At 40.9% G+C, this 27,563-nt stretch overlaps 1 protein-coding gene across 8 annotated transcripts in view; it reads right to left on the bottom strand.

Annotated features, from left to right (window-relative positions):
- The window catches only part of EHBP1 (EH domain binding protein 1), a 396,634-nt gene that overhangs the window by 282,625 nt on the left and 86,446 nt on the right, over positions 1 to 27,563 (bottom strand). For all 8 annotated transcript variants that reach the window (XM_088477209.1, XM_088477211.1, XM_088477210.1 and 5 more), the window contains exon 6: positions 1,897 to 2,078. In XM_088477209.1, coding sequence (XP_088333335.1) covers positions 1,897 to 2,078 — 182 coding nt within the window. The remainder of the gene's footprint in view (positions 1 to 1,896; positions 2,079 to 27,563) is intronic.

The following is a 27,563-nucleotide window of genomic DNA, read 5'->3' as shown; positions in this document are numbered from 1 at the left end:
TGGATGGGGTGTCTGTGGAATTCAGTGAGCATGTCTCTGTAAGAATCTGCGTCCAAAGGCGCCCAACCGCTCACACAGGAGAGGGAGACGCACTACCTGCCATAGAACTTATGCAAGTTTCGATGGTGCATCGGATGGTGCATTGAGATGGAAATGCTGAGTCGCAAGACGCTGCAAGTGGGCGTCTCAGTATTCCGAAAATCAGCCGTGGTATTAGTAAAAGAAGCTGACTCAGGATCAGCACCTCTTGCGCCGAGGAGCGTGAAATTAACATTTTCTGCTTAATATCGCCTTTAAAAAAAAGTGCCCGACGGGTGTACTTTGATTAGATCGACTGTCGGCTGTTTAATGTTCATATCAACCTTGCATACAAAGCAAAAGCAAAGCACTTACAGCAACCCATTACCAAGGTGCTTAAACCTATACTTTCTTAGGAACCGCTATTCTACCAAGTCATTACAAAGCAGGGGCACATTTGTATTGCAGAATATGCAAGAACTAACATTACTGAGCAGCAGGATTACAGCATTGGCTATTTGTGAAAATGTCGGATACAGATGTAGAGCAGGGGGGAAAAAACTAGCTTTGTATTTTTTATTATTATGAAGAGGAATGATCTATTTCAGAGTGGGAGCAAATAATACCCCATCTACATTTTGATGGCTTGCTCGCTATTTAATGATACATTTTTGTAATTGGCATTCTGTACAATTCACGCTCCCTGTGTACTATATAGTGTAGCGGATTAACGCCGGACACTGAAATAGACTTTGTTTGCCTCACAAGGATTCTGCACATTTTAATACCCGTGGAGATGATTGCAGGATAGAACACAATTAAATGTTGTCAGGCAACAACACTGAACTTTTATAATGTGGTAAAGAATAAGAGATAAAATGAAAAAGAGAGAATTGGGGGAGAGGGGGAGAGATTTACTATAGCAAAAAAATAAATTAGATAAAAATATAATAAAAATTATATATATATATATATATATATATATATATATATAATATATTTATTTATTTTTTAATTGTAAATAATACATAGCAAATATCTACAAACCAATATTTGCCAGCTGGAAGCAAAGAGTTTGTCATTTTCTCTTCTCTACCCCCCAACAAATACAGGGATAAGTGTGGGGGATGGTTGTGGTTGCCAATTACATTCTCAGCAATGTGAGAGTGTACACACCAACAATAATTAAAATACCCCAATATCGCTCACCTATGGGGTGCGCGGGAAAATATGTAATGTTGGTGTCCAAGAGGTGCCAGCATTTCTACGGCACTTCATGGAAATCCCTTTCAACTTAAATGCCACCAATAAATTGTCACAAATGCCCGTGTTTAGAAAATGCCTATGGCCTACAGTGACATTCCATCAAATATGCCAGCAACTGATGCTCTGGACCATCAGCGGCAATTAACAATATTCCCAAAGAGACACATATAACGCAGATCTTCCTTTCTATGCCTAATGAGCGCACTCTTACGAATTTATAAATAAATGCAATGCAGCCAGTGGCATTACTGCAGAATCAAAAGGGTTTTTTCCGTGCACGAACCTGATTTTGTGTTTTTTACATGGACTTTACCTTTCTGCTCCATGAGCTGCAAGGTTCAGCCCGACTGCAGGGACTCACGCATGTTAAACCTGCTAACTGTACACCTCCGGCACGGCAATTAGCCACTAATTGAATACCCCCCATTGTGTACTCCTGTGTCTACAGCTTTGCTATAAAACCTGCAAGAGTGAGGACACCTTGTTCATTTATTGCCTACAAGCTAGTCAGGGCTAGGACAGGAGGTGCCCTACCTATACAGTGAGTGGGGTAACATACTAATGCAAACAGAATGCAAAACCAAAACATGGAAAGAAACCAAAGAAACTTACGTAGCTTTGCCCTCTCTGAGAAATATGCAGGATAATGAGAACTGCAAAGTGGCCAACACAACTTTCTTTGACAGGGGTTTGAACTTTAACTTGACATCAGTTTGTGTAGGCATGGGGCTTGCATATTGCTTCATGTTGATGTTGCTGGTTGCAAGAGCTTTTCGACGACCAGAAGGAGATTCCTGTATTAAAAAAATAAATAAATCAATCAATGTAACTTCACAGAAAGTCTTCAGAAGTCGTTTGAGTAACCACCTTTATTTCCTTATAAACATACAGTATATACAAAAGTGTATAGTAAAACCAATCAGCATTCCAATGCCTTTACGGATTATTGTACCATATAATTGTGTAAGGGAAAAAATGTAAATCATTTTAGTGCATCTATGTATCACACATTTAACGCAATCAAAACTTACAAACTCTTATGGAACTACCTGGGTGTTAAGGTGGGTACACACTGAACGGCCATCATCTGCTTGTGCCCTCGGGTCCCCCCGACCCGGAAGCCGGGTACGTAGCTGCCGCTGTGTGTGTACGGGCAGTCTGCAGACCGCCCGTACACACTTGCTGATGGATAGATATATCTGTGCTGCACAGACAATGCGATATGTTGGTGAACACCGACATTCACCGACTTATCTCGGGTACACCCAGCATTAGTGTAACTGAACAAAAAGAGAACTTATTATATACATAATTAACTGGTAGCTCTAGTAGCGCAGCATAAAACTTGCGTTCACCACAGAGGGCCAGACTCACAGGAGAACAGAATCGCAAAGCCGCACACAAATCGCCGACTGAGATCCTGGCCTCTTCCCTCCCCCCCAAACTGTGACAACAAGCCTCAGTATTGGGAAACGGGGTCCAGAAATGGCAGCATCACTGTCAGCACTGCACGTAGAATAGTAGAAAAAAGTGTTTGAGCATGATGTACGTGAGGCATGTAGTCTAGTTCCACATATGGGGTAGGCGCATGGCTTACGTACAGCCAGGGACCCCGGCTCAATTTCATCCTGCAATTCTCTATAAAGTGTACCTGAGCCATTCACAGCAGAGGTAGCCATGAATTGGTATTGAGGAAGTCACCACTTCCTAGTGAAGGGACAGTCTGCATTCTGAATAATATTATTTCAGTGACTGCCTCCTGTGTGTGTAAGTCATGGGTAAAATGGGTCAAAGTATTCATGTGGTTAAGCCCTATGTGAGTTTATAGCAGGAAGGTATGTATGATGATCAATGTCATGCAAGTGAAACCCACACTTACACACTGCATGCACAGAACTATATGCAAATATTCGCCCGTATACCAAGTAGTGCGCAGCTCTGCGACAGCTCCACCCCTATCCATTCGCTAGCCATCATTATCAGTGAGTACGCCCTATCCTGGGGCAAGAGATACACTCAAAACCAGTAGATGTCTACATAATGTACTCACAAGTGCAATTCTTTGTACAGCCCCCTCACTAAACGTAGCCTACGTGGGAATGCCCCGTTGCCACCCAGTAGGTGGAAATGCGTGCGATTCGGGAAGGCCCATATATATGCGTATATCCATATAGGAATCAGTATGATTTACCGGCAGCCGCATGGCCGGCAGTTCTAATCCTGACAGCAGCAGCCTGGCAGGGGTGAAGATCCCGATAGTTCTTTCTGGTAAGTATCGTTAACCTAATTCCCTACCCTAACTCTCCTTTAGGGGTGCCTAACCCTAACCTCACCCCCCAACTGCCTAACCCCTCTCTAAGTACCTAAACCTAACCCCCCCTTCCCCGCAACCTAACCCCAAGTCTCCTGGGGGGGTGCCTAACCCTAATCCCCCTTCCCCTAGCCTAACCCTGACCCTCCCGGGGGGGTGCCTAACCTTAAGTCCCCCCCGGGAGCCCCTAACCTAACCCTTCCCCCCCCTGCGGCTATCTGCACCCAGCACACCTTCGATCGGTATGTCGGGTGTCGGGCTCCCGGCATAGGTCTACTGACAGGCGTCGGGATTTCGACGCCTGTCATTAGTACCTTGCCGGGATTAGACAGTCGGGAAGCCAGCGGTCGGGATTTCGTCCACCGGCTTCCCGACTGCTTCCATATATTCGACTACGGCATGTACGCAGTGATCAAAACTGCAGGATCAGTCCACAAAACAGACTTGTACGAGTTGCTCTCTTCTCAGTGAAATGCAAATGAGCCTGAATTGCTATTTAAGGAAAAAAAAAAAAAACACCAACAACAAAAACAAACTATCCATTGTTTTCTGCTGGTTATGTAATATGTCCATTCATATTACACAGGAGGAAGAGGCTCGGTAATGTAAACACTTAATAGGATCTTAAACTAGTTTTACGAGTCTGTCATTAGTTCAAATATTAATACAGGGTGAAGAGTTCAATTAGTAGAAAAAGAAGAACAGCTGCCATTGTGGCTCGCATATGGCGCTCCCGTTTAGACCAAAGTCTCAGATGCTGCCTCTGAAGATGTAAAATGACTGCCTACTGGACGCTGCCCTATGTAAGGTCAGGCAGAGGGTGCGCTTAACAGGTCGTATGGAGAAGGAACAATACAACAACAACAAAAAGATAAGAACATTTTTGGATAATATCTGACATAATTTCACAGCTTGAAGCTAAATAACATTTTCCACTTCACCGGACGCAAACTATGAAGAAACATATACTGTATGCGCCACACCTGTAATCTTGGTGCCAGGGTGTTCACATTGGAGAAACACCCTTCATGTTCATAATAATAAAAAAAAAACCTGCATTTAATTAACAAAGAAAATAGCTGCAATGTCACTCAGTCTGACCTTAGTGTAATTGCTACATAAGGTAAAACGTTCATCCCCCGCACTCCTCGCTTTTGTACAAGCAGCGACTGGCAACTTTTTTTTTTTTTTTAAACAAAATGACTGTCCGAACTTTTACGGATGCGTTTGTTTTTTGGGTATTTTTAATGCAATTATTTTACAGTCTGGAAACTTACTGACCATTCTCTCCTATGTTTACAAGCAAGGTCTACTCCAAATATGGAAGCTCCCTATAAATACGTTCATATCACTGCAAAATGTTATATGTACATAAAAAAGGGCAAATTTAGAGTTGGGCACAAGTCAGCGGTACCTGCACCCGCATTGTGTACATAAAAAGAAATAGCAGGTAATCTCCCAGATCCAGAGAAGTACGCATCTAAGTGACTGCACCACTCCTAACCATACTCTTGGTTTCATAGCAATCAACCTTATTCATGGTGCAATTGTACAAATGGGTCTCTGCATACGCACCACTCCACAAAGCCAGCAATAATTGGCATGCCCTTGCTAAACTTCGCCTACGTGCGAGCACCCAGCTATCACACATTCCCGCACATTCAGTTATATGTTTAGTGTATGAATGTGTGGGTGTACTTAAAACTACTTTTCAACTTTTCCTGTACACAAGATGGTGCCAGAATAAAATAGAGAGCGTGTTTAGGCCCATGTGCTGCGTCGGGTGCACTAAAACCACAACTATGTCATAAGCACAGGAAAACAGTGTCATATATATGTGCACTTTCAAGATATATATATATATATATATATATATAAATATATATATATATATATATATATAAATCCACCACCTAATCAGCCCTTGTATGTCTAACATTCCTGTTTCATGTGTAACATACTGTATGAATAGGATGAACTCTACATTCTACCCTAGGATACAGTATTGCCTAGAACGAAAATTAAGTTATCTGAAAAGTGTCAATTAATGGGAACAATAGATTCAGCTAGGCTGCCAGTTCACACACACACTGAATGCAGTACAAAAGTGTTGCTCAACATGCTTCGGTGACAACTCAATTACTTCTAAAGAGGACTAGTCATGACCTGCAATACCTCCTGTCTGGGACGTTGCATGATTTCAGTCTGACACACAGATTTAGCAAACATTCATGGAAGACAGGCACCTTCTCCTTCGGCTGGCAGGACAAGGTTAGCATTACAGCCCCACAATATGATGGGGTCATTGGTTCGATCAATGCCTCTGTCATATGGTGGCACAACATTAATAAGTTATAATAACGAGCTGGAGAACCTTCCATTCTGCGTTCCTCTGATAATAAGCAATGTTTATTCAATGTGGATGTATAAACAGCTGTTTTGAGTTTGAAAATGTGTGTGGTAATATGCCGGCTTTTAAGTCTTGAGTATTTCACTATAAATCAACTTTTAGGTGAAAGCAATATGCGTTTTTAGTCAGGTAAAATGATATTTAGAAGCCATTCTAAGGAATCTATTCTGTAATAAATAAATGTGTAAAACACAGTTTAAAACCAGATCCCATGGTACCTCTGGATAGTGTCATTATAATGTAGGACGGATTGGCGATAAACTTCATCAGGTGTTTTCCTGGTAGGTTGTGCCGAAGCTGGATTATTGGCTGAGACAAGATCAGTTTAAAATTGAATCGCAGTGACGCCATCTTGCGACTGGCCGCAAGACGCCATCTTGGAAATGAAATCGCAAGACGCCATTTTGCGAATGGCTGCCCAAGCGCCATTTTAGATAAACTCACACTTTAGTACATGTGGCGATATTACTATTAGCATCATGCGATTGCATCTTACACCATTTCTCATACACACATTAATACGCACAATTGCACAGTTAACTAGTCGCATATTAGCGAGTGCATAGGATAAAACGCAGAATATTAGCTTCATGCACACGCATCTGCCCCAAGTTAACTAGCATCTTTACATCAAACCCCACATATTCACACATTACATATCCACATACAAGGTTCCATAAACTTTAAGGTATAAGATTCAAGCATGCACATTTACTATAATTGCTATGAAATAAAGATTATTTTGTAACTAAGGTTTTATACGTGATAAATAAGTCATGGTATTGTACTGATGCGTACTCTCTCACCAGTATTCCGGTAACATCGATGTAGAGATCGCAACATGCATTCTCAACCTATGGACCGCAGAGACTTCAAGCAACAAAATGTACATTATATGACCAACTGTTAGGATTTCCATGAGGCGGGAAACCAGAGACCACCAGTTGTTAGAGGCTGGACTGTGTCTATTTGAACCAACCTGTTAGATGCCTTGTAACATATGCCCTCTCCTTTAGGACCAATGGTATTAGCAACAAACTTCTCTATTGTGTTGTCTATTTCTGGGGGGGGATAAATATGTGTGCTCTGACCTTGGGTTTCTAGTCTTCGTGCTGAATGCTGATTGACGAGGGGTTTCTTGCTGACGCCTACATCTGGTCCAGAGCGCTGTGTATGTATAACTGTACTTGGGTCTGTATAATTCCTTTGCGCTAAATTGTACTTATAACTAGCGTGTAACTGACTGTACTTTTACTTGAATAATACTTTGTGCTTTGGAACCACATGTTCTAGGTCTGGAGTCTTTATTTACTGTATAACTGCGTACGCAAAATAGCGTCATCCTTAGAGGTTTATAGGCAGGATATCAGAAGGTATAGGCAGTATCGTTAGTTGGCATCATCAGTGATGTCATGGGTCCGCCTAAAGGTATTCTGAACTTATTTTAATGTCTTTTTTTTAATAAATTTTCATTCATTTTTTTAATTAGATAGATCCAAAGACCTAATCTGGGTGGCCTAGGTTTATTGGTGCCAACCCTGGCCGATGCGGGATCAGCCATGTATTTGATATGCTTCCTGGTATGTGGTACATGGGTAATCCTGATACGTTCCTCCATTTCCCTCTGCTCTGAGCCTGCCCACCTTTCCACTCAGTCTACCAGAACAGGCAGCAAGACATACATTGAATGAACATAGATGTATGAAACCCTACACATGCAGTTATAAGGGAGGCAGACAGAAGAGTCTGCTTCCTACACAGAACGCAGCTCAGGATGCAAGGAGGCAAGTGTGGGAGGGGCATATATGTGGGAGGGGGTGGGGACTATTCATTTAATGGTTGGGTGAGAGAGGGAGGCTAAAAATTTTATTGTAGCTCAAAATTATTTACTTAATGGCGGGAGCTTTGTTATTTAATGGGCCTATTAATTTAAGGGGAAGTAAAAGGAATATTTATTGTGTCTTACGGTGATAGGGCTGTTATTAAGTGTACATTGGGTCTCACTGTAGGGAAAAGTACCTAGTTATTTAATTGTAATACTATAGCTGCATACAAACACACACACAACGATTTAGTAAATGAGCGATTTTAGTAAATGATTTTTGTTCACTTTTTCAAGGGAAAAATGAACGAAAATCGTTTACTAAAATCGTTCATTTACTAAATGTAATAAAAAAATTTTTGAACTACAAACGATTTTTGCATATTCCCTTACTGAAAATCGTTGAGTTGGTCAGTCTGACTGAACTACCAAAGTGAACACGCATGAACGATAATCGCTCATCGTTTTAACTCAGAAAGTGAACGATTTTTTTCAACTATTGAACAATAAACAATATCGATAATCATTTAAAAAATCGTTGTGTGTATGCACCTTATGCATTTGGTATTGTTGGGGGAGGCAGTCCTAGTTACTTAGCTTTCCATATTTCATATTGTTTTCTTGGTATGAAATAAAGTCCCCTCTGTCGTCTATACAATGCATAGAGCATTCTAGTAGGCCTTGTACAATACAATCATATGTCTTGATACATTTCTTAATGACGTTACCATGTGGAAATTATTTTTAGTGCCAAACCCTATAGAGATATATACCTTGCTTAGCGCTGCTAGCTCACCAACATTAGTGTACGCAGCTTTGTCTTTTGTGTATGTGAAGTTGGAGGGTGGCCTAGCCCTGTCTAAACCCAGGTCCATGCGTTTCTCATATGATGGCTACCACCCACTTTTGTATGCACAGCAACACACACATACACAGTGCCCGACCTCCTCAGAACCTTTACCAGGGCCGCCTTAAGTTCTCAATTCACCCCTGGATCTAGGTCTGGCTCTGTGTATAGTGTCAGTACAATAACAGCTATATAACGCAAAGCAGCCTGGAAGAGAGTAAATGTAAGGCAAACAAACAAATAAATCTTGGCATTTCCGAATAATATTTTGTGACCTTTCTGAAACAGGTTCTAAGTATTGCAGTACTTGAAAATCTTCTTTCCAGTTGTGGGAATGTCATATCTTATGATTATACAAAATTATGCCAATTCTGAAAAAGTTTTACGTTCATGTCCATTTCTTTTTATTTATTTAGTTTTTTGATTTATTTTAATCTCTCTGCTCCCATAATAGAGAATACCAACCATCATTTGTCAGACTACATAATGCAGGGAGGCAAGTTATCACACACACATTTCCTCGATTATTGTTGAGATGAAAGAGAGATAGAGAAAGAAAGAAAGAAAGAAAGAAAGAGAAAGAAAGAGGAAAAAAAAAAAGAGAAAGAAAAAAGAAAGAGAAAGAGAGAGAGAGAGAGAAAGAGAGAGATCGCCAATACACTCCCCATCAGTGAGAAAGTACATGTCAATATGTCCCTGTGTATTTACGTCTCCATCCTCTGCTCTGTGTGCTGCTCACACAACTACATTACAACATTCTAGATTTGCAACAGAGCTTGGCGGTCCTATGTTCAACCAATGCATTAAAACCGGCACCCTACGGCCATCAAAGCATCTTTCACAAAGATTACAGATCACTTTTACTTGTCATGTTAGGAAACAGACAATATGTGATTCCAGTCTTCTTCAAAGGCTTTCACATTTTCCCACAATGTATTATCTTATTGGAGAGAGGTGACATAAACAAAGAGCCCCCACCTCAAAACATTAAATAGAGCCTGACTGTGAATGGTAGGAGGATAATAAACCAGACAACTCCATCATTTACGTACATGTAACCAATTCAAGCTAAAAGAAAGAGCTTTCAAGGGGACCTTCAGATCCATCTATAGGATCCTCATACTGAAGAGCATTTGCTTTACCAGTTCAGTTACTCATTTCCCTTGGCATCAGTTCACATGGAGTGGTGTTATGCTGCTAGAGTGTGGAGGCTGTTCAACGGGTACATACTTACAGGAACAGATCAATGGTCTGCAAAAGAATAGCAACACAACAATCTGGATCTCACTGTTCTATACATGACTGTTTGTTACTCTATCTTTAATATTTGATTAATTTTCCCAATATTTTGCTGTTCTAATGCAATACCCCATATCTACCTCCTTTACTTTCACGTCACAGCTACTGATAGGTACCTGTAATTGCCTATGTTATCCTCTACATTCAGACAAACAGCAGCGCTTAATCCTGGAGGTTCCAGCTGCAGAGAATTATCACACAGTTAGCGACCAGAAAGAAGCTTCTGAAACAGAACAGCATGTTCGTATTGTCAGGGTGTCAGATAGGCTCTCAGCTGCTACCAAAGCAATCCCTTTAAGACTTTTTAAAAAAAAAGTGGATATCAGAAGTCGTTTCCTTGGGCATAGGTAGCCCTACGCAATTGCTGTCAGAATTTTGGGTTAGTACACAAAATGGTATCCTCGTGTGCACAAGGTAAGGGTTCATGGGTAGTTGAGATTTTTAATACCACGGGAAGCTAGGTTGTATGTGTTTTTCTAAGCCACAGGTTCTCAAACAGTACATTTTTTCCAGGTCTCCTCACGTAGGGGCCTATGTATCAAGCTGATTTTGACATAAAATTATACAGAAACTGCAGTTTCTGCATAATTGTATGTATTGTGCTTATATACTAATAGCACAATGCAGGATATTTCACAGAAATCTCCAGCAAAGTGCTAATTAGCACTTCCGATTGCAGTCCCCATTATTGTCAATGCAGACTACGATCAATTCTCTATGTACTAAACTCCAAAAAGCAAAGCTTTTCGGAGTTTAGCCATGGTAGTTTACACCATCATTAGATGGTGTAAACTACTCTTAAACTGGCCACACATCTAAAGATTATCTGTCCAACCAGCCAACTATTTGATTGGTTGGAATGAAAATCTGGTAAGGTATGAAAGCAAATGACAATCAGCAATTTGCTCCCAAACGCCGGAAAATGGACAAAAACTGATGTTTCAACAAATTGTTTAGATCAAACATTTAACAAACTTGTCTCAACTAGTTGGCTGGTTGGACAAATAATCTTTAGATGTGTGGCCAGCTTGAGCCTATGGGGGCTCCAGGTGCAGGCGAGAGATCTTTTGATCTCTCCCCCGCAGCCCCATCAGCTTCCCCCAGGAAAGTCTTTCACCTCTGTGAAAGACTACTCCTAAAGCCGGGAATATAACTTGCTAGGACAGCGGTTGTGCGAGTCCCCCTTGGTACACAGCCGGGATATTTTCATTGAAAATTAAATATATTTCCGTCTAAATGGATACATAATAATCTCGGCAGTGCCGCGATTATTAGTACATAGACCCCATAATCACAAGTGAACTAATGGAGATAAAGTACCAACCAATCAGCTCCTGTCATTTTTCAAAAATAGTCGAGAAAATGACAGTTAGGAAAAGCTGAAACATTGACACTTTATCCCTTCTCCAAGCATTGATAAATCTCCCCCCAAAATATTTGAAAGGCTATTTCTGGTGACAAGCGCTGTGGACCAACTGTAGCGTTATTCAGAAAAGCACCAGGCAGAATAATCACTACAAACTGAAATATAACTTTTCCAAGGAGACAGAACCTTAGTGCAGCAACTATACTAGCAGAGGCAAGGAGCAGGTCCAATATGTTCAAAACATTCACTAAAACGCTTCTAGGAAATGGGGAGAACAGTATTGCTGTAGTGGAACCACCTTCTTCCACTGCTTCTGCAGCAAAATAAACCGTAAGGATGTAATTATCAAGATATATATTTCTCAAACAGTGGTGTTCTCTTTCAGATAGACACTCAGCCATCTAGTAAAATGGATCTACTTGCAGAGTATTTACAGGGGAAATTTCCATTTCAAAGACGGAATTGTGATCGGTCTCATACTTTACATCTCATAACATGGCCTAGCATGCATGAATGTATTGTATAATGCACAAATACACTGCGAGCAGGGGAAACACTTCAAGAAGCCACTGTATAGAATTCCATTACTCAGCAGTTTAGATGCATGAGCTCCTTTCAGTTGTATACTCCCAAACATTACACATTCACGGAGCATTGTCTGACACAGAGCCATGATGATGATAAATTGCAACCTACAGCTCAAATAATTCGCCAATGGATTAACATTTCAGAGGCTGAGCCACAGATTATGTGTGTGGGGATCTTGAATTTCATCAACCCCCTTGGCACAATAGGTTTATTCTTCCCATTTTCCTCTATTCTCTCATGAAGGGTCAGGGAAGCTTAGCCTGGCTGTTGCATTCATTTCATCTCTACATTAACCGGATACTTTACCATCCATATTTTTGAGTTATTTACGTGCACATTCTGCCAGCACTACAATACAATTAGCCGGAAATGGTACGCAACAAAATCAAAGGCTGCCATCTAATGGGCTGAAACAGTATGACACTGTCAGTAGCTTTGGGTACAACACAAGTTTTATTTTAATTTAGTCTTTTATTTTGTTTCACTAGCTTTTCCCTATTGCTCCGTCATTTGACTTTCCATATTAGACAATGAACTCTACATTTGTAAATGAAAGAATGTTAGTCGACTTTTATCACGATAATCTGAAGAACAATTAGTGTATTTCCCTAATTTTTCACTGCAAACTTCTCTGATCATTAATGTGCTATGATGACCGGTCTTACACTTTTTGTGGGCAAATCAATATTAAAGATAGTGCAGCTTATCAAAATGATGTAGGACAATATCAGTTTCTATTTATAAAAAATAAATAATTTTTACTTAGTCCACTTTTGTGATAAAAGTGCTAAAAAATAAATAAAATAAATAAATATAGCGTATAATAAAAGACTCCACAGTGAATTATATAGTTCTGAATATTTTCATTTAAAAACATAAAAAAAGAGCACACATTGGTGTTTCTTAGCATAGGCAAAAAAATGAAACAAATAGAGATTCCAATAATTGCATTTAAAAAAAAATCACTACAGGTAGAGTCTCCCATATCCAAAATTTACGAAATACATAATATTCCGATATTCCGAAATACTATTTTTTTTTTTTAGCATTACTAAGATAGTGAAACCTTTGCTTTTTGATGGTTCAATGTACATAAAACTTTGTTTAGGGCACAAAATTATTAAAACTATTGGATAAAATTACCTTCAGGCTTTGTGTATAAGGTGTATATGAAACAAATTAATTTCATGTATGTACACAAAGTTTGTTTGAGCCACAAAAGTATTGAAAATATTGTATAAAATTACTTGCAGGCTGTGTGTGTAAGGTGTATATAATACATAAATGCCCTCTTTGTTTAGATTTGGATCCCATTAACAAGATATATCATTATGCTATGCAAATATTCCAAAATACAGAATATTCCGATACCCAAAAATACCCCTGGTCCCAGTGGCGTAAGTTCATCTCAGACGCAAGTTATAATTTGGTGCCTGCCCCCCCATCACAGCTGCTGACACTTTAATGTAGCAGCTCAGTGTAGTTGCTTACATATACACAGCGCAGCATACTATTATCTGCCTAACTGCAATGTAGCAATTTGCATGCAGACAGGCTACAGATAGACGAAGGCGGCAGCTGATGGTCTGACATGGAGCTCTCCAATAGTGTATGGTGGCTTCTCAGGTGCCAGGAAGGGGTGCCATGTATTGGGCAGCCATGACGGTACACTCCGGGTACATAATTACAGCCCTAAGTGGGGTGAATATGTTGTGGACAATGGAGGAGGTGCCCCCTTCAGAGCTGGAGCCCGGCGGTAAGCACCTCAACTGTCTCCCATATTTCTGCCCCTGCCTGGTCCCAAGCATTTTGGATATGGGAGACTCAACCTGTAATACGTGAATTAAATATTGTAATATTGGCGTGGCAGGTTTCATTAGACAAAGACATTTGGGAATTGTGCTCAAACATAGTGAAAACAATGCTTTAATCAACAATGTCCAGCAATACAGTATATATTTATAGAAAGTTAAAAAGATAGACAGACAGTAGTAAGTATACATGTGCAGTAAATCATATTGTTCATAGATTATGCTGGTACATACTATGCCATATGTCGTTCGTACAGCTGAAGAACATATCGCTAAGTGCATCGCCGGGTGTGTACACCCAATATGTCTTTGAACGTCGTCCTTCACAGACATATCAGCTCGGCCCTGCAGAACAGCTGATGCCGATATATCTGGCAGATCTATATCAGTACATCTGCATGTATGAATGGGCGACCCGCTGACCACCCGTACAGTGCCCGCAGAAACCGCTGACATTGACATCACAACTGGGCGGGCATGGCTTATGGGTAAGTGTGTATACCTTACCAAATCGGCCGCTCGGTCGTGGGACAGCCAGTCGGCAGCTGTGTCGGCTCAGCTTTATTTTGATTTTTTTTTTAAATCGTGCACATGTTTAATATGTGGTGTACAATTAGATGGCATAGCAGTTATGTCCTCTTTCAAAATATGTGTTTTTACTTATCAGCATATTATTAAATATCTTTCCAGATTTGTGTTAATATCAAGCCAAAAAAAGAAAAAGAATGTTATCTCCAAAAAGCAAAGCTTACGTTTAAAATGTTATATCTGAAAGAAACAGCCTGGACAGACCTTACCAAAGTTAAGGTGTTTGGGGAGAACCTCCTAGTACACATTCTGGTACTGTGTTGGAAATGTGATGGATTTGGGGGTCCTTGACGCCAACCAATTATTGAGTGCACTCCGCTGGAGTATGCTAGAGAAAGTGTCAGGCCATCAGACTGATAAGCAAAGCTGGACCAACACTGCTGAGGATTGAATGTTTTAAGCTTAATTATTTAGATTAAATTTCACGTGTTGAATATTGTTCGTTTTGTTTCTCAGGACTGACCTGAATGAATTATCTTTAAATTACCGTATGTCTTATATATGGAACACAAACCAAGATTGCGATTGGTTATGAACAGGAAATTACTGCAAACATTCTCCTCTGATGAAACTGCTTTGATATGTGGAGAAACGCATCAGAATACAAAGTTCCTGGTTGTGGTCTATTTAAAAGGTTGTGGGAAAAAAAAAGTGAACATTTTTAGAAGTATGTCGTTAAACTTAATCCCGGGTCTCCATGAAATATCTGCACTACAGCGCAAGTGCTGCTTTGCAATGATTATCTATCCTTTGTTTCCAAGCGAATAATTATTCACAAATTGTTGAATTTTTTATTTCTATGGGGCACTGATCTTTGGACCATATAAGAAAAGCACATAAGGATAGTTATCTATCTACAATGGCTCTTTGCCAGAGCTAGTTGGTTATTACTAAATACTATTACGCTGAGCTACTGTATATTGTGTGAATATCTGGAGAATGTAATCCTTGCTGGGTAATAAGAGGTTCCAGATTCATCTTCACTTTCCATAATCAGAGTTTGGAAACTGATGGAGACTATTTGAACTGTTTTATAAATAGTGTCTTTAGGTACAAAAATAAAATAAACAGCATTTTTTGTTTGGGGGGGGGGGGGGCATTTTTAGCTAGAGGAGCACATTAGTATGCTCTTCTGCAAGCTAAGAGAGAGTATATGTGGAGCCTCTGTCACTCTGTGTGGCTTTTAAACCACACTGAGGGCCGTATTCAATTAGCTGTGAAAAGTGCCATTTGGCAAAAAGTTTTTAGCTCATCTCTGTATTCAATTCCAGGATTTTTTGCCAGAAACAGAACAGGCAAAAAGTTTTCTCTATGTATAGGCAGGCGAATTGGAAATGAAAAATCTCTATTTTGGAGGGCAAATGTGGAAATTTGGTCCAGAACCCTTTGGATACCCCCCTTAATGACTAATCAATCCAAAAAAATATTAAATTTTTTTGAGAAGACCCCAAAAATTACAAAAAGAAAAAAAAGTTGGAAAATGGCTAAAAAGTGGTACTTTGGGGGGCTATATGGATGGAACAGGTTTTGTTGGGATTGCACAAGGCTGCAGCAGGTGTATTTTTCAGATATATTAAATCTTCATTTTAGAGACATCAAAATATGCTAGTACCCATATTCATGTACCCCAAATTTTCCCAAAAGAAACAGCTTTCTATCATTTTTGAGCACTTAAGCATATAACAGCACTAATAAAAGTGTCTTGTGTTCTTAAAGTGTCAGATTTGGCTATTAGGACACTTCTATATTGATTTCTAATGTTAGTGCAGTTTTTCCTGGGGTACAGACTGATTTCCCCAAAATTTTAGGAACTTTGACAGTTTTGCTTTTCACCGATTTTACCTGTTTGCCTTTTTCGCATCTTTTGGAATTGAATATGGAGATAAGTGGGAGCGCGCAGGGAAAAAGTATCGCTAAAAAATGCGAAGGCGGTGAAAACATTGCGGCTCTGCTTTTCGCGGCTAATTGAATACAGGCCTAATGGCGCATATCCACTACACGATAAAACTAAACGATTACGACATTGTTATCGTTCACTAATCTGCAATGAATATGCCGGCAACGACCAGCAATGCGCAATCCCGCTGGTCATTGTCGGCATCTCATCGCCTGAACATGCAGGCCAGCCTGCCGATATCGACAGGTTGTGCATGTTCGAGGATAAGGGAGGGTTGCCTGCACTGAATTACATATCGTTCAATGTGGGCACATTATCCACTGCATAAAATGATGAACGATTACGATGTTGTAATTGTACAGTTGTTCTACACACGTGTAGTGGATACGCCCCTTTAGACTGCAGTCTTGAATTTCAGTATCTGAGCTTGGAGTTGTACAAATCTTCAGGTAAGAGAAAAATGATCTAGCCCAGTGTTTCCCAAACTCAGGGAGCACTAGCAGCGTATGGTTTCCAATTTTCCTAGTTGATACATTTTAAAATATCCACAGGTGCAGCTAATTATTTCACTTGTGATTCTGTGAGGCGACCTGGAAAACATGCACTGTTAGTGCTCACTGAGGAATGAGTATGAGAAACACTGAACTAGTCTATACAGGCGCACAGAGCAAAGATGCTAAAATCATTAAATCAAAAACTTGTATCCCTATTTCTATAGGTGCAAAACTATACATTGCATTCAATAACAACTTATTTAGGATCAACCAATATTATAAAATTTTCGTGAGCTAAGTAACACAATGGTAATTTTAATAGAATTTTATCTGCCAATACCATCTAGATAAGATCACTGATGGTTGGGCATGTGACATTGCACATGATTTACATCACCATGGCTTTTTACTGCCTAAAAAAATTTCACTGTTAAACTAGATGTTCTGCTTTATTCTTAAAACATTCTGAAATCATGTACTAGACAAAGCTATAGAAGGGTATACCTAACATTGTGGACATTCATTTAGTGCTATCAAATCACAATTCTACATTTCCTGATATTATACTTCCCAGAAATGTAATAATTTTTTCAAGGTCCCCCATTATTTGGAATACACTTTAATGGGCCCACTTCCCCGATTTACACCATAAACTTAACACAAAAGTTCAGTGCAGTATATTGTACACATAATATACATGGGGTCTATATCACTGCTCAGCTAAGGTAACATAGGAAATATTTTATTTTGCTGAAAATATACTGCTCTTTCCAAGATAAACGGGAAATATCTGCTGGTCTGCGTACATACTTCCCTAAATTTTACACTATTGTTGCCTGTTTTTTTTAAATAAAACAAAATGAGTCTCTGACTGTAATTTGGCATATTTAACACAGAGAAATGACTTGGAACATACTTGTTTCATACATTTACTAACATTTTAAAAAAATATGACACAAAACATACATCTAGAAGTAGAGAGAAGAGTAATAAGTCCAATATCATTCTGTTCATATAATTCACAAAAGATATAAACTATTATACCCTGAGAAAGCATAGAGTAGCTGTGTAAAACAGCCATTTGGGTTTATTTATCTGTGAAAGGAAATTTTCTATTATCGTTTTAGCTGCAGATTGACCCCTTTATTATAATAAACTATATATATTAAAATACTTATAATAAAATATTTATCATTATTGCAAAAATGTATTCATCATATTTTTTTTCATTTGTTTGGTATAGTTACTCCTCATAGTTTTATACACATTTTTTCACCAGAATCCATCCATTTTGTGAAATAATCCCACTGAAATTCACATAATTGCAGAGACTAGGGGGCATATGTATCAAAGCTTGATGTGAGATAAAATTGTGAGATATATCACCAAGCAATCAGTTGCTAATTTACATTTTGTAGGCTGTGTTTAAGAAATGATAGTTTGTATCTCACATCAAGCTTTGATACACATGTCCCTAAATTTACTATTCGGCATACTTTGCAACTGTCTGGTTCTCGGTGGGTTTGAGCCCTGAAAATTAAAACCGCATTGATATTAAAAAAATACTGTTTCTTTCCATTGTATTCTTCAACATATCCACTAGATGGCAGTGTCCGCAAAGTCACATTTATCTGTTTATCTGCAGCGAATCGAAGTATGGTTATTGCTACAACTACACCTAGTGCAAGTTGCTTAATATAACAAAGCTAAACTAGCAACATTGTCAGTGAAAAATACGGGAAATTTAAGAGTATTGCAGATACTCTGAGCCTAAAATAACTGGCTGACTAGCACAGCACAAAATATAGTTTGATGATTCTCCTAAATAACACCTGCTGTCTGCATAACTATATTCCACATCAAACTTCCTGTTTGGACACTGCAGGAACTTATCACATTGCTTGCAACTATTTGTCCTGGTTTTTCCTTTTTTCAAAAAATCCTGACTGCATCAATCCCAATTTGCATCTATATACCCCTTAATCACTTGCCTGGCATGGCCGCATCACTGCCAAGCACAGCCCAGCATCTCCCGGCAGCTCCACTCTGCCCCCAGTGTTCCAGTGATCGGGCAGCCAGCACACTGTCCCACACAGCAGTCCCTCCTCCCTGTGTAGAAGTATGTTTACGTTTCTATGTGATTGTGTGTTATATTACACGTATATATATATATTATATATATATATATATATATATATATATATATAAACCCACACAGTATATATACAAACAATATGGAGAGCGCAGTTGTGGGAATAAACTTTTACTTGTAATAATGCTCACATACATCAAGGTAAAATACTTCACACACAGCCTGGTAATCAGCCCCCGTCAGCTCAGAGCTCCACAGGCGTGGTAGGGACACGTGGAACACTGCTGCCTCTGGAAGAAGCAGATAACTTGACAACATCACTTGTTAGCTGGCCACTCCCAATGCGTTTTGTTGATGACTTCATAAGGGGGTGTCTTTATATACTGGGAAAGGGTGAGAAACAAGCGCCCTCTAGTGTAATAAATAAAGGTGGGTACACATTGGGCGATATTACTGAGCGACTGCACGATTACGACATCGTAATCGTGCAATCGCTCAGTAATCGTGCACTTTTATGTCGGAAACGACCAGCGATGCGCACTCCCGCTGGTCGTTTCCGACATTGTCCATCGCCTGAACATGCAGCACAATCGGACGATAACGACAGATTGGCATGTTCAGGAATCATGGACAGTGTCTGCACTGAACGACTGATCGTTCAGTGCAGACTCTACAGGGGATCAGGAACCACGGTATGATTACGATGTCATAATCGTACTGTCTTTCCTGATTGCCTAGTGTGTACGCACCTTAAGTAAAAGTCACTGAATAATATTAGTAATATGCATAGGCTCATCAAAGTGGGTCTTTATGGAACCATTGGGATCATCCCTCCAAATGTCAATAGGGGATTACCAACAAGTTAGTGAGAAGGCTAAGCGCTGTACCAACGTTGATTTTATCTTTTTTTGTGTTGTCTGGTGTGTACAAATAAATCTCCAAGTCTATACTATGGGAGCATATGTATTTCTTGTACACACATGAATAAAATACAGAGTGGCTGAACAGAGAAACTGTGGGGGACATATGGGATTGATCACAAAGAAGTTAGGTATATCCTGGTAATCCCCTATTGACATTTAGAGGTATGTTCCTGATGGTTCCATAAAGACCCACTCTGATGAGCCCATTTACTACCTTATTGCAATACGCATATCACTAATATTATTCAGCAAACACTATCTATTACACTAGAGGGTGCCCGTTTCTCATCCTTTCCTAGTATCGATCAACCTTTGAGACGATATGACGATCTTCCAGGAGAACAAACAGCTGCCACCTGAATACAGAGAGCGTATTTGAACAGGACTTTTAAGAGACGTTTCTCCGAAACACATATACCGACATTAGGGTCTTAGCTCTGCACCAGTACCATTTCTAACATATATCCAGGAAGCTGGCACTCCTCTAATGTGCAAACATTTGCAATAAATAACCAAATAGTTACAGTCTGGTGCCCTCCAAGCTATGCACAGTCAGTGTAGCTGCATGTAGATTCCAAACCGACGGCATTCAGGAAATAAGACTCCACAAGAAGTGAGTGCTGCCGGTTTGGAATAACAAAAAAAAAAATACATACATACATACATACATACATACATACACACACATATTTCTAAAATTGTGTGAGTCTCCGTCCTGTCCCCCCCACCCTCAAGCTACATCCCACCCCATTCCGCCCATTCCCCCTACCACTAACACAGTAAAGTATTTACTTAATATAAAACTATTTTTAAATCAATAATGACCCCAAAATTGTAGGTTTTTTTTTCATTATCTACCTATGTAAATATTAATCGCTATTTAAACTTTATTTCGCATTTTTGTTGAAAAAAAAAAAAAACACATTGCTTGTTTGCCTATTCACACTTCTAAAGCTGCCCATCCACTAGGCGATTAAACCTAGCGATTGAGCGATGACTACCATCATTAACGCTCAATCGCTTGGTAATTGCCCGCAAATCGGGCAGTAATACGCTAAAAACAACCAGCGATGCACGTGCCCGCTCGTAGTTTTTAACATCTATCATCGCCCCGAACATGATGGTCAACCCGACGACCGCCATCAGGTTACCATGTTCGGGGATGATTGATCTGCATACACTGAACGTCTGAACGTTCAGTGTATGCACTTCACCCCTAGGGGGACGACAACACGATTATGATGTCGTAATCATGCCGTCGTGCCCGCATCTAGTAGTGGATGGGCAGCATAACATGGTTTACTTTAATATTTACTTTCTGCACCTATAAAACCTCCACAATTATTTCACTAAATAATAAACTATTGTCATTGTGCATATACAACTACAAACACTGAATTGTCACCTGCAATTCTGCAACTTTTTCCTCCCCCTATTTACATCATCCACAACATAACCATCTCTGCTACGGGTTGGGTATGGGATCCCGGCAGTTGGGATGACGCCAGTCAGTATACAGACAGCGGCATCCCGGCAGTCAGAATCCTGACACCATTAGGTAAGTATCCTACCACTAACCCTTAACCTGCCCCCCTAGTGCCTAAACCTAACCTTCCCCTCCTTAGTGCCTAACCCTAAACCTAACCATCTCCCTAACCCCTGATACTTACCTTCGGGATGCCGCCGGCGGTGGGAATTCCGGTGCCTGTATTTTGACAATCGGCATCCTGCACGCCGGGATGCTGACTACATCCCTTCTGCTACAACTCCCTCCTTTGCTCAGTATCTACCTAATCTTTATTTTGCTCCTGTTCCCACCTCTATAATCCCACCTAGTCTCCTCCCCCTATCTTCCCTCCTTCGTCTCCCTTTCACCCCTCTGATCCCCCCCCCTCCGGTTCCTCCATTTTCATTTACTTTTCCCCCACCATGGACCTACTACCCCACTACTGAGCCCTGCTCTCTCCCTGTCACCTCACCTCACTTCCATCCACATCACATTAAACTCCCTCCCTGCCCACCGCATGCAGTTCCCCTTCCTAGCTCAGTAGTCCGCACCATCTCTACACTCTCTCCATCACTTTCCTCCAAATGAATTCATCTCCATGCTACAGCAACCCTCTTTATCTCATCCACAAACTCTGTCCCTCTCTCCTGTGTCCTATGGAATGCCAGATCTGTCTGTAACAAACTGGTCCACACCTTTTCATTTCCAACTCTCTGAATCGCCTAGACAACAGCAAGACCTGGATTTCCCCCACTGGCACCACTTCTCTCGCGGCTCTCTCCTATAGGGGCCTCACATTCTCTCAAACACCTCAGTCATGGGATCGCCATGGTGCTGGTGGTGTTGGGATCCGTTTATCCTCCGGTTACTCTTAACAACTCATTCAGTAAGAACCGTCCCATTCATTCTCTACATTCTAGGTTCACGCTATTCATCACTTCTAACCTGTTCACATTCGAGTAGCTGTCATTTATTGTCCCCCTGGCCCTCCTTCCAAATTTCTTGTAGACTTTGCTTCCTGGCTCCCCTTACTTGCTCTCTTCAGTTCTTCATTCTATCATCTTAGAGTACTTCAATATCCCTATTATTATCCCAACAGAACCCTCTGACTGTAAACTCCTTACCCTGACATCATCATTTGGTCTCTCCCAATGGACCTCCTCACCCTCCCCATGTGAATGGGCACTCACTTGATCTCGTCTTCACTCAACTTTGTGATATTTCTGATTACTCCAATTTCCCCTCTCTGACCATCTCTTTCTCTCTCAATTTATACCTCACTCCTCCTTCACCTCTGCCTTCCAATGTAACATTAAGGCTATTGACACTGTATAGCGTTTCCCGCTAGGCTGTTTCATCAGGGCGCCCTGCCCATTTCTAAAGGGCAAAAAGCACCCTGCCCTCCGGCATGGTGCACCGCTGAAAAAGCCTGCGAGTGCGGTCCCCATCCACAGGTCGCAGTGTCCCGCGGGTGGGGAAAACTGCAGTGTTTTTTCGAGCGCGCGCAGGTGTGCCCTTTCTCTAGAGTGAACACTACTGTATAACTATCCTCTCTGCTCAACTCGCATCTCTTCCCCATTATCTTTCCTCTCCTGCCCTGAACAAGCCACCTCCCTATACAATACCTCCTTTACTTCTGCTCTTAACTCTGCTGCGCTGGCGACCACCACTTACCCTTGCAGATCCACACCTCATCCCTGGCATTCCAAATGCACCAGATACCTGCAAAAGTGCTCATGAACCGCCGAGCGACAGTAGAGGAATTCACGTTCCTATGTAGATTACCTCAATTTCAAATTCATGCTCTCAACCTACAGTACTGCCCTCTCCCTCTCTGAAAACTCATATTTCAAAAACCTCAACTCCTTCCAGTCCTGAAACAAAAGGTCGTCTATTCACCACTTTCAACTCCCTCCTTTGCCCTCCCCGTCACACTCTCAGCCCTTGACTCTGACACCCACTTCACATATAAAATTGATTCCATACATCAGGACATCACATCCCAAAAAAACTTCAGCACCCCACCCCTGCCTTTCCCTCTCCATCTATCTTGCCAAATCTGAATTCTTTCTCCCCTGTATCTGGAGATGAAGTCTTAGCCCTTATTCACTCCGTCCCCCATCACTCCACTACCTCTCTCCTTTTGCCTGTTCCCATCTTGCTCAGCTCTTCAATTTCTCCCTCTCCTCAGACACTGTCCCCTCTGCATTGAAGCATTTTTCTCCCCATTCTTAAAAAATCCACCTTGATCCTAACATTCTCAGCAACTACTGACCTCTCTTTCTCCTCCCTTTTGCCTCCAAACTCCTTGACTGGATTGTCTACAACAGCCTTTTTTTTTTCTCACTCCCAGCTTGAACCATTTCAGTCTGACTTCTGTACTCTTCACTCCACTGAAACTGCCCTCACGAAAGTCAGCAATGACCTCCTTGCTGTCAAATCCAATGGCCACCACTGTACTTATTCTTTTTGACCTCCCAGCTGCTTTTGACACCGAGGACAACCCTCTCCGCCTGAAAATCCTTACCTCCCTCTGTCTACATGATACTGCCCTAACCTGGCTGTCTTCCCACCTCTCTGACCACTCTTTCTCTGTCTCCACTCATGACTCCACTCCCCCCCAATACTTTCACTAACAGTTGGTGTCCCCCAAGGTTCAATTCTTGGACCTCTTATTTTCCCTCTATACATTCTCTTTAGGTGAGCTCATCAGCTATTTTGATCTCCAAAACCACTCTAGGCAGATGACACTCAGATCCCCTGACCTCTCCCCCTCTCTCCACACTCGTATCTCCACCTGTCTGTCTGCTATGTCTTCCTGGATGTCACAGCGCTTTCTTAAACTTAACATGTCTAAGACTGAGCTGATAATCTTCCCACTCTCCCGCGTAACCTCACTTCTCATAATTTCATCTATTGGCAGCATAACCATCTCCTCAAGTGCTTGTCCTGGAGTTATCCTTGACTCCTCCCTCTCCTTCAAACTGCACATTCAGTACCTCTCACATTCCTACTATTTCCATCTCAAAAATATTTCCAGGATCAGACCCTCTCTCTCACCCAGGATGCTACTAAGACCCTCATCAACTGTAAACGCTTCCTATCTGGATTGCCCGACTCCCATCTCTGTCCACTCCAACCTATCCTCAATGCTGCTGCCCGACTTTACTTCCCCTTCAGAACCCAAATCAAGCTTCTCAGACTCACTTTCAAAGCACTTAGCCAAACCTCTCCCATTTACATCTCTGGCCTCATCTCCCTTCACATTTACATTTCAGCTCACCCTCTTCGCTCGTCAAATTAATGCCACCTCTCCTGCCAACTGATTATTTCCTACCACTCACGCCTCCAACTCTCTAAAAAACATCAAACCGGCTTTCAAGACCCACTTGTTCACCAAAGTCATTCTGCTATAACTGGCCCATGCTCAATGTCTACTCCATCTGTGTCACCCACCTGTCTGCCCCTCCCATTTGGAATGTAAGCTCTCACGAGGAAGGCCCTCTTCCCTCATGTGATTTTACTTCCCTTACTTATACTATCATATACTTCATACTCCCTACAACGGCACCTAACCCTTGGTTTCTGTTTCCATGCTTCTTATTTGAGTGTTACGATCGCTAATGAAGCAATGTGTAAAACCATATACTTGTCATGCATTGTCTTGTACTGTAAGTCACGGTTTTCCTGTTTTAGCTTATTTGTTTATGCACTTTGTTAAGCATTGTGGATCTGTGTGGTGCCATTTACATAAAGGAAAATAATAATAGCAATAAGATATAAAATATTATTATTAAATCATGTCTCCCATTACCCTCCAAATCACTAAAATGTGCCTTACAGAATGCATGTAGTTTGTTACAAATTAACCTCCATCCATGACCTCTTTATCTCTAACAACCTCAACCTTCTGGCAATAACAGAAACATGGCTCACACAATCCAGACACTGCTTTCCCTGCAGCACTTTCACACGGTGGTCTTCACACACACTTCCAGGCCTGGAAACAGTAAGGCAAGTGGGTTTTGAATATTACTGTCCCAATTTTTTTTACACTCACAGTTGGATCACTCACATTTACATAATTTGAATTACATTCTATCAAGATTTTCACCACATTCTCTCTGCGTGTTGCTGATCTCTATCACACCCAACCCACCAGCTCTCATCAATCTTATCCTTGTGCACTGATAACATCTGAAATGAAATAGTATGCTCTTCCTTAGACAAGCAACCTGCTCAATTCCTTCCCTGAACCCATTGCACTCTCTTCATTTGATCCCGCAAATGAAGTATCTACACTCTTCTTATCATCCTACTCTACCAACTCACCTATTGATCCTATACAATCACAAATCTGTACAGCGTGGTCTCCTGTGCTCATCCCAACTTTAACTAAAATCTGTTATCTCTCTCACTCTACTGGTATCTTTCCATCATTCAAGCATGGAGTGATTACTACTATTCTAAAAGCACAAAATTCTGACCCTAACTCTCTCTCAAATTATTGTCCTCTCTCTCAGCTCCTATACCTCTCCAAACTACTGGAGAGACTTGCCTACACTCACCTCACACACTTTCTTCACTCGCACAACCACTTCAGTCAAGCTTTCGTTCCCAACACTCCACAGAGACGACACTGACTAAGGTAGTGAATGCTGCATTTGACACTGTTGACCACTCTTTTCTCATACAAACTGTACAATCCCTAGGTCTTCAGAACAAAGCCATATCATGGTTCTCATCCTACTTACCTAATGTCTCTTTCAATGTTCGTTTTTCTGACTCACCTCCTCTTCGCTACCTATCAGTTTGCGTAGCACGAAGTTCAGTCTTAGGTCCTCTGCTTTTCTCAATCTATACCACGTCTCTTGGCAAACTAATCAGCCCTTTTGGATTTCAGTATCATCTGCATGCGAATGATACTCAAATCTACCTATACTCCCCAGATTTGTCACCTTCTGTACTGGTCAGTGTCACTGAATGTCTTTCTGTTATTTCATCTTGGATGTGATCTCGCCACCTCAAAAGGTAATATTTTTAAAATAGAACTAAAAAGATTTCCACAGGCAAATAGTATTTACAAATCTGACATCTCTATCATGGTTGATAACTCGATAATCAACCCTACCCCACAAGCTCATTGCCTAGGTGTCATCCTTGATTCTGATCTGTCCTTTGTTCCCCACATCCAATCCGTTTCCATATCATGTTACATACATCTAAAAAACATATCCAGAATATGATCTTAATTTTCACAAGACACTGCAAAAACTCTCATTCATGCACTTATTATCTCCCGCATTGATTACTGTAATAGTCTCCTTGCGGCCTTCCCCAAAATAGACTTTCACCACTTCAATCCATTTTGAATGCAGTTGCGAGGCTGATCTTCCTCACTAAACGTTCACTGTCTGCTACTCTGGTTTGTCAATCACTCCATTGGTAACCTGTATTCTACCGAATTCAATGTAAAATACTTTTACTTACACATAAGGCTATTAACCAAACCACACCAACATACATCTCTTCACTTATCTCAAAATATCTCCCAACTCAACCTCTCTGCTCTGCAAAAGATCTGCATCTCTCATTTCCACGCATCACCTGCTCCCATTCACGGTTACAGAACTTTTTTCGAGCTGCACCCACTATGTGGAATGTGCTTCCACGCGCAATAAAACTTTCCTCTAGTCTCCAAACCTTCAACCATTCCCTGAAAACTCATCTCTTCAAAAAGCTAATGATATTTCTAGAAACACCCACATAACCGCCATAAACTATCCTACCCAATGACATTCTCACTATACAGTCCACACATACCTACATATTTTCTCTTTCTTTACATTCACATCCTCCTTACCCTAGACCAACATTATTGTGTGACTGCATCATACAGCCCACCAAGAACCTCTACAATCTGGATGGGCCAATAAGCAATAGGTAGCACCTATCTTTGTGTGTCAATGCCCATTTCCCTATAAAATGTAAGCTTTTGAGCAGGGCACTCATAACTCTATGTCTGTCTGTTAATACCCAGTCTTGTTCTTTAACTGTTTGTTCCCAATTGTAAAGTGCAACAGAATATGCTGGAGGTATATAAGTAACTGACAATCTTATATGTAATGGATTTCCACACCCCTGCAACCAATTGGGATTGGATCCTGGTCAGGTTTTAAGAAGGTTAGGATGCCGGTCGGACCTCCCGTTGGTGTACACTTGGCAGAACTCTGACCCGTGGAGCCTGTTCTGGGCCTTCCACTGGATGGTTATGGATGAAAATTCACAGGGGGATGGAAATTGATCTGGGATGCATAATGGAGT

This window comes from Taudactylus pleione, unplaced genomic scaffold (assembly GCF_031769625.1).
Source record: "Taudactylus pleione unplaced genomic scaffold, aTauple2 ptg000201l, whole genome shotgun sequence".
NCBI lineage: Eukaryota > Metazoa > Chordata > Amphibia > Anura > Myobatrachidae > Taudactylus > Taudactylus pleione.
This window is presented reverse-complemented; position numbering and strand designations above follow the sequence as displayed.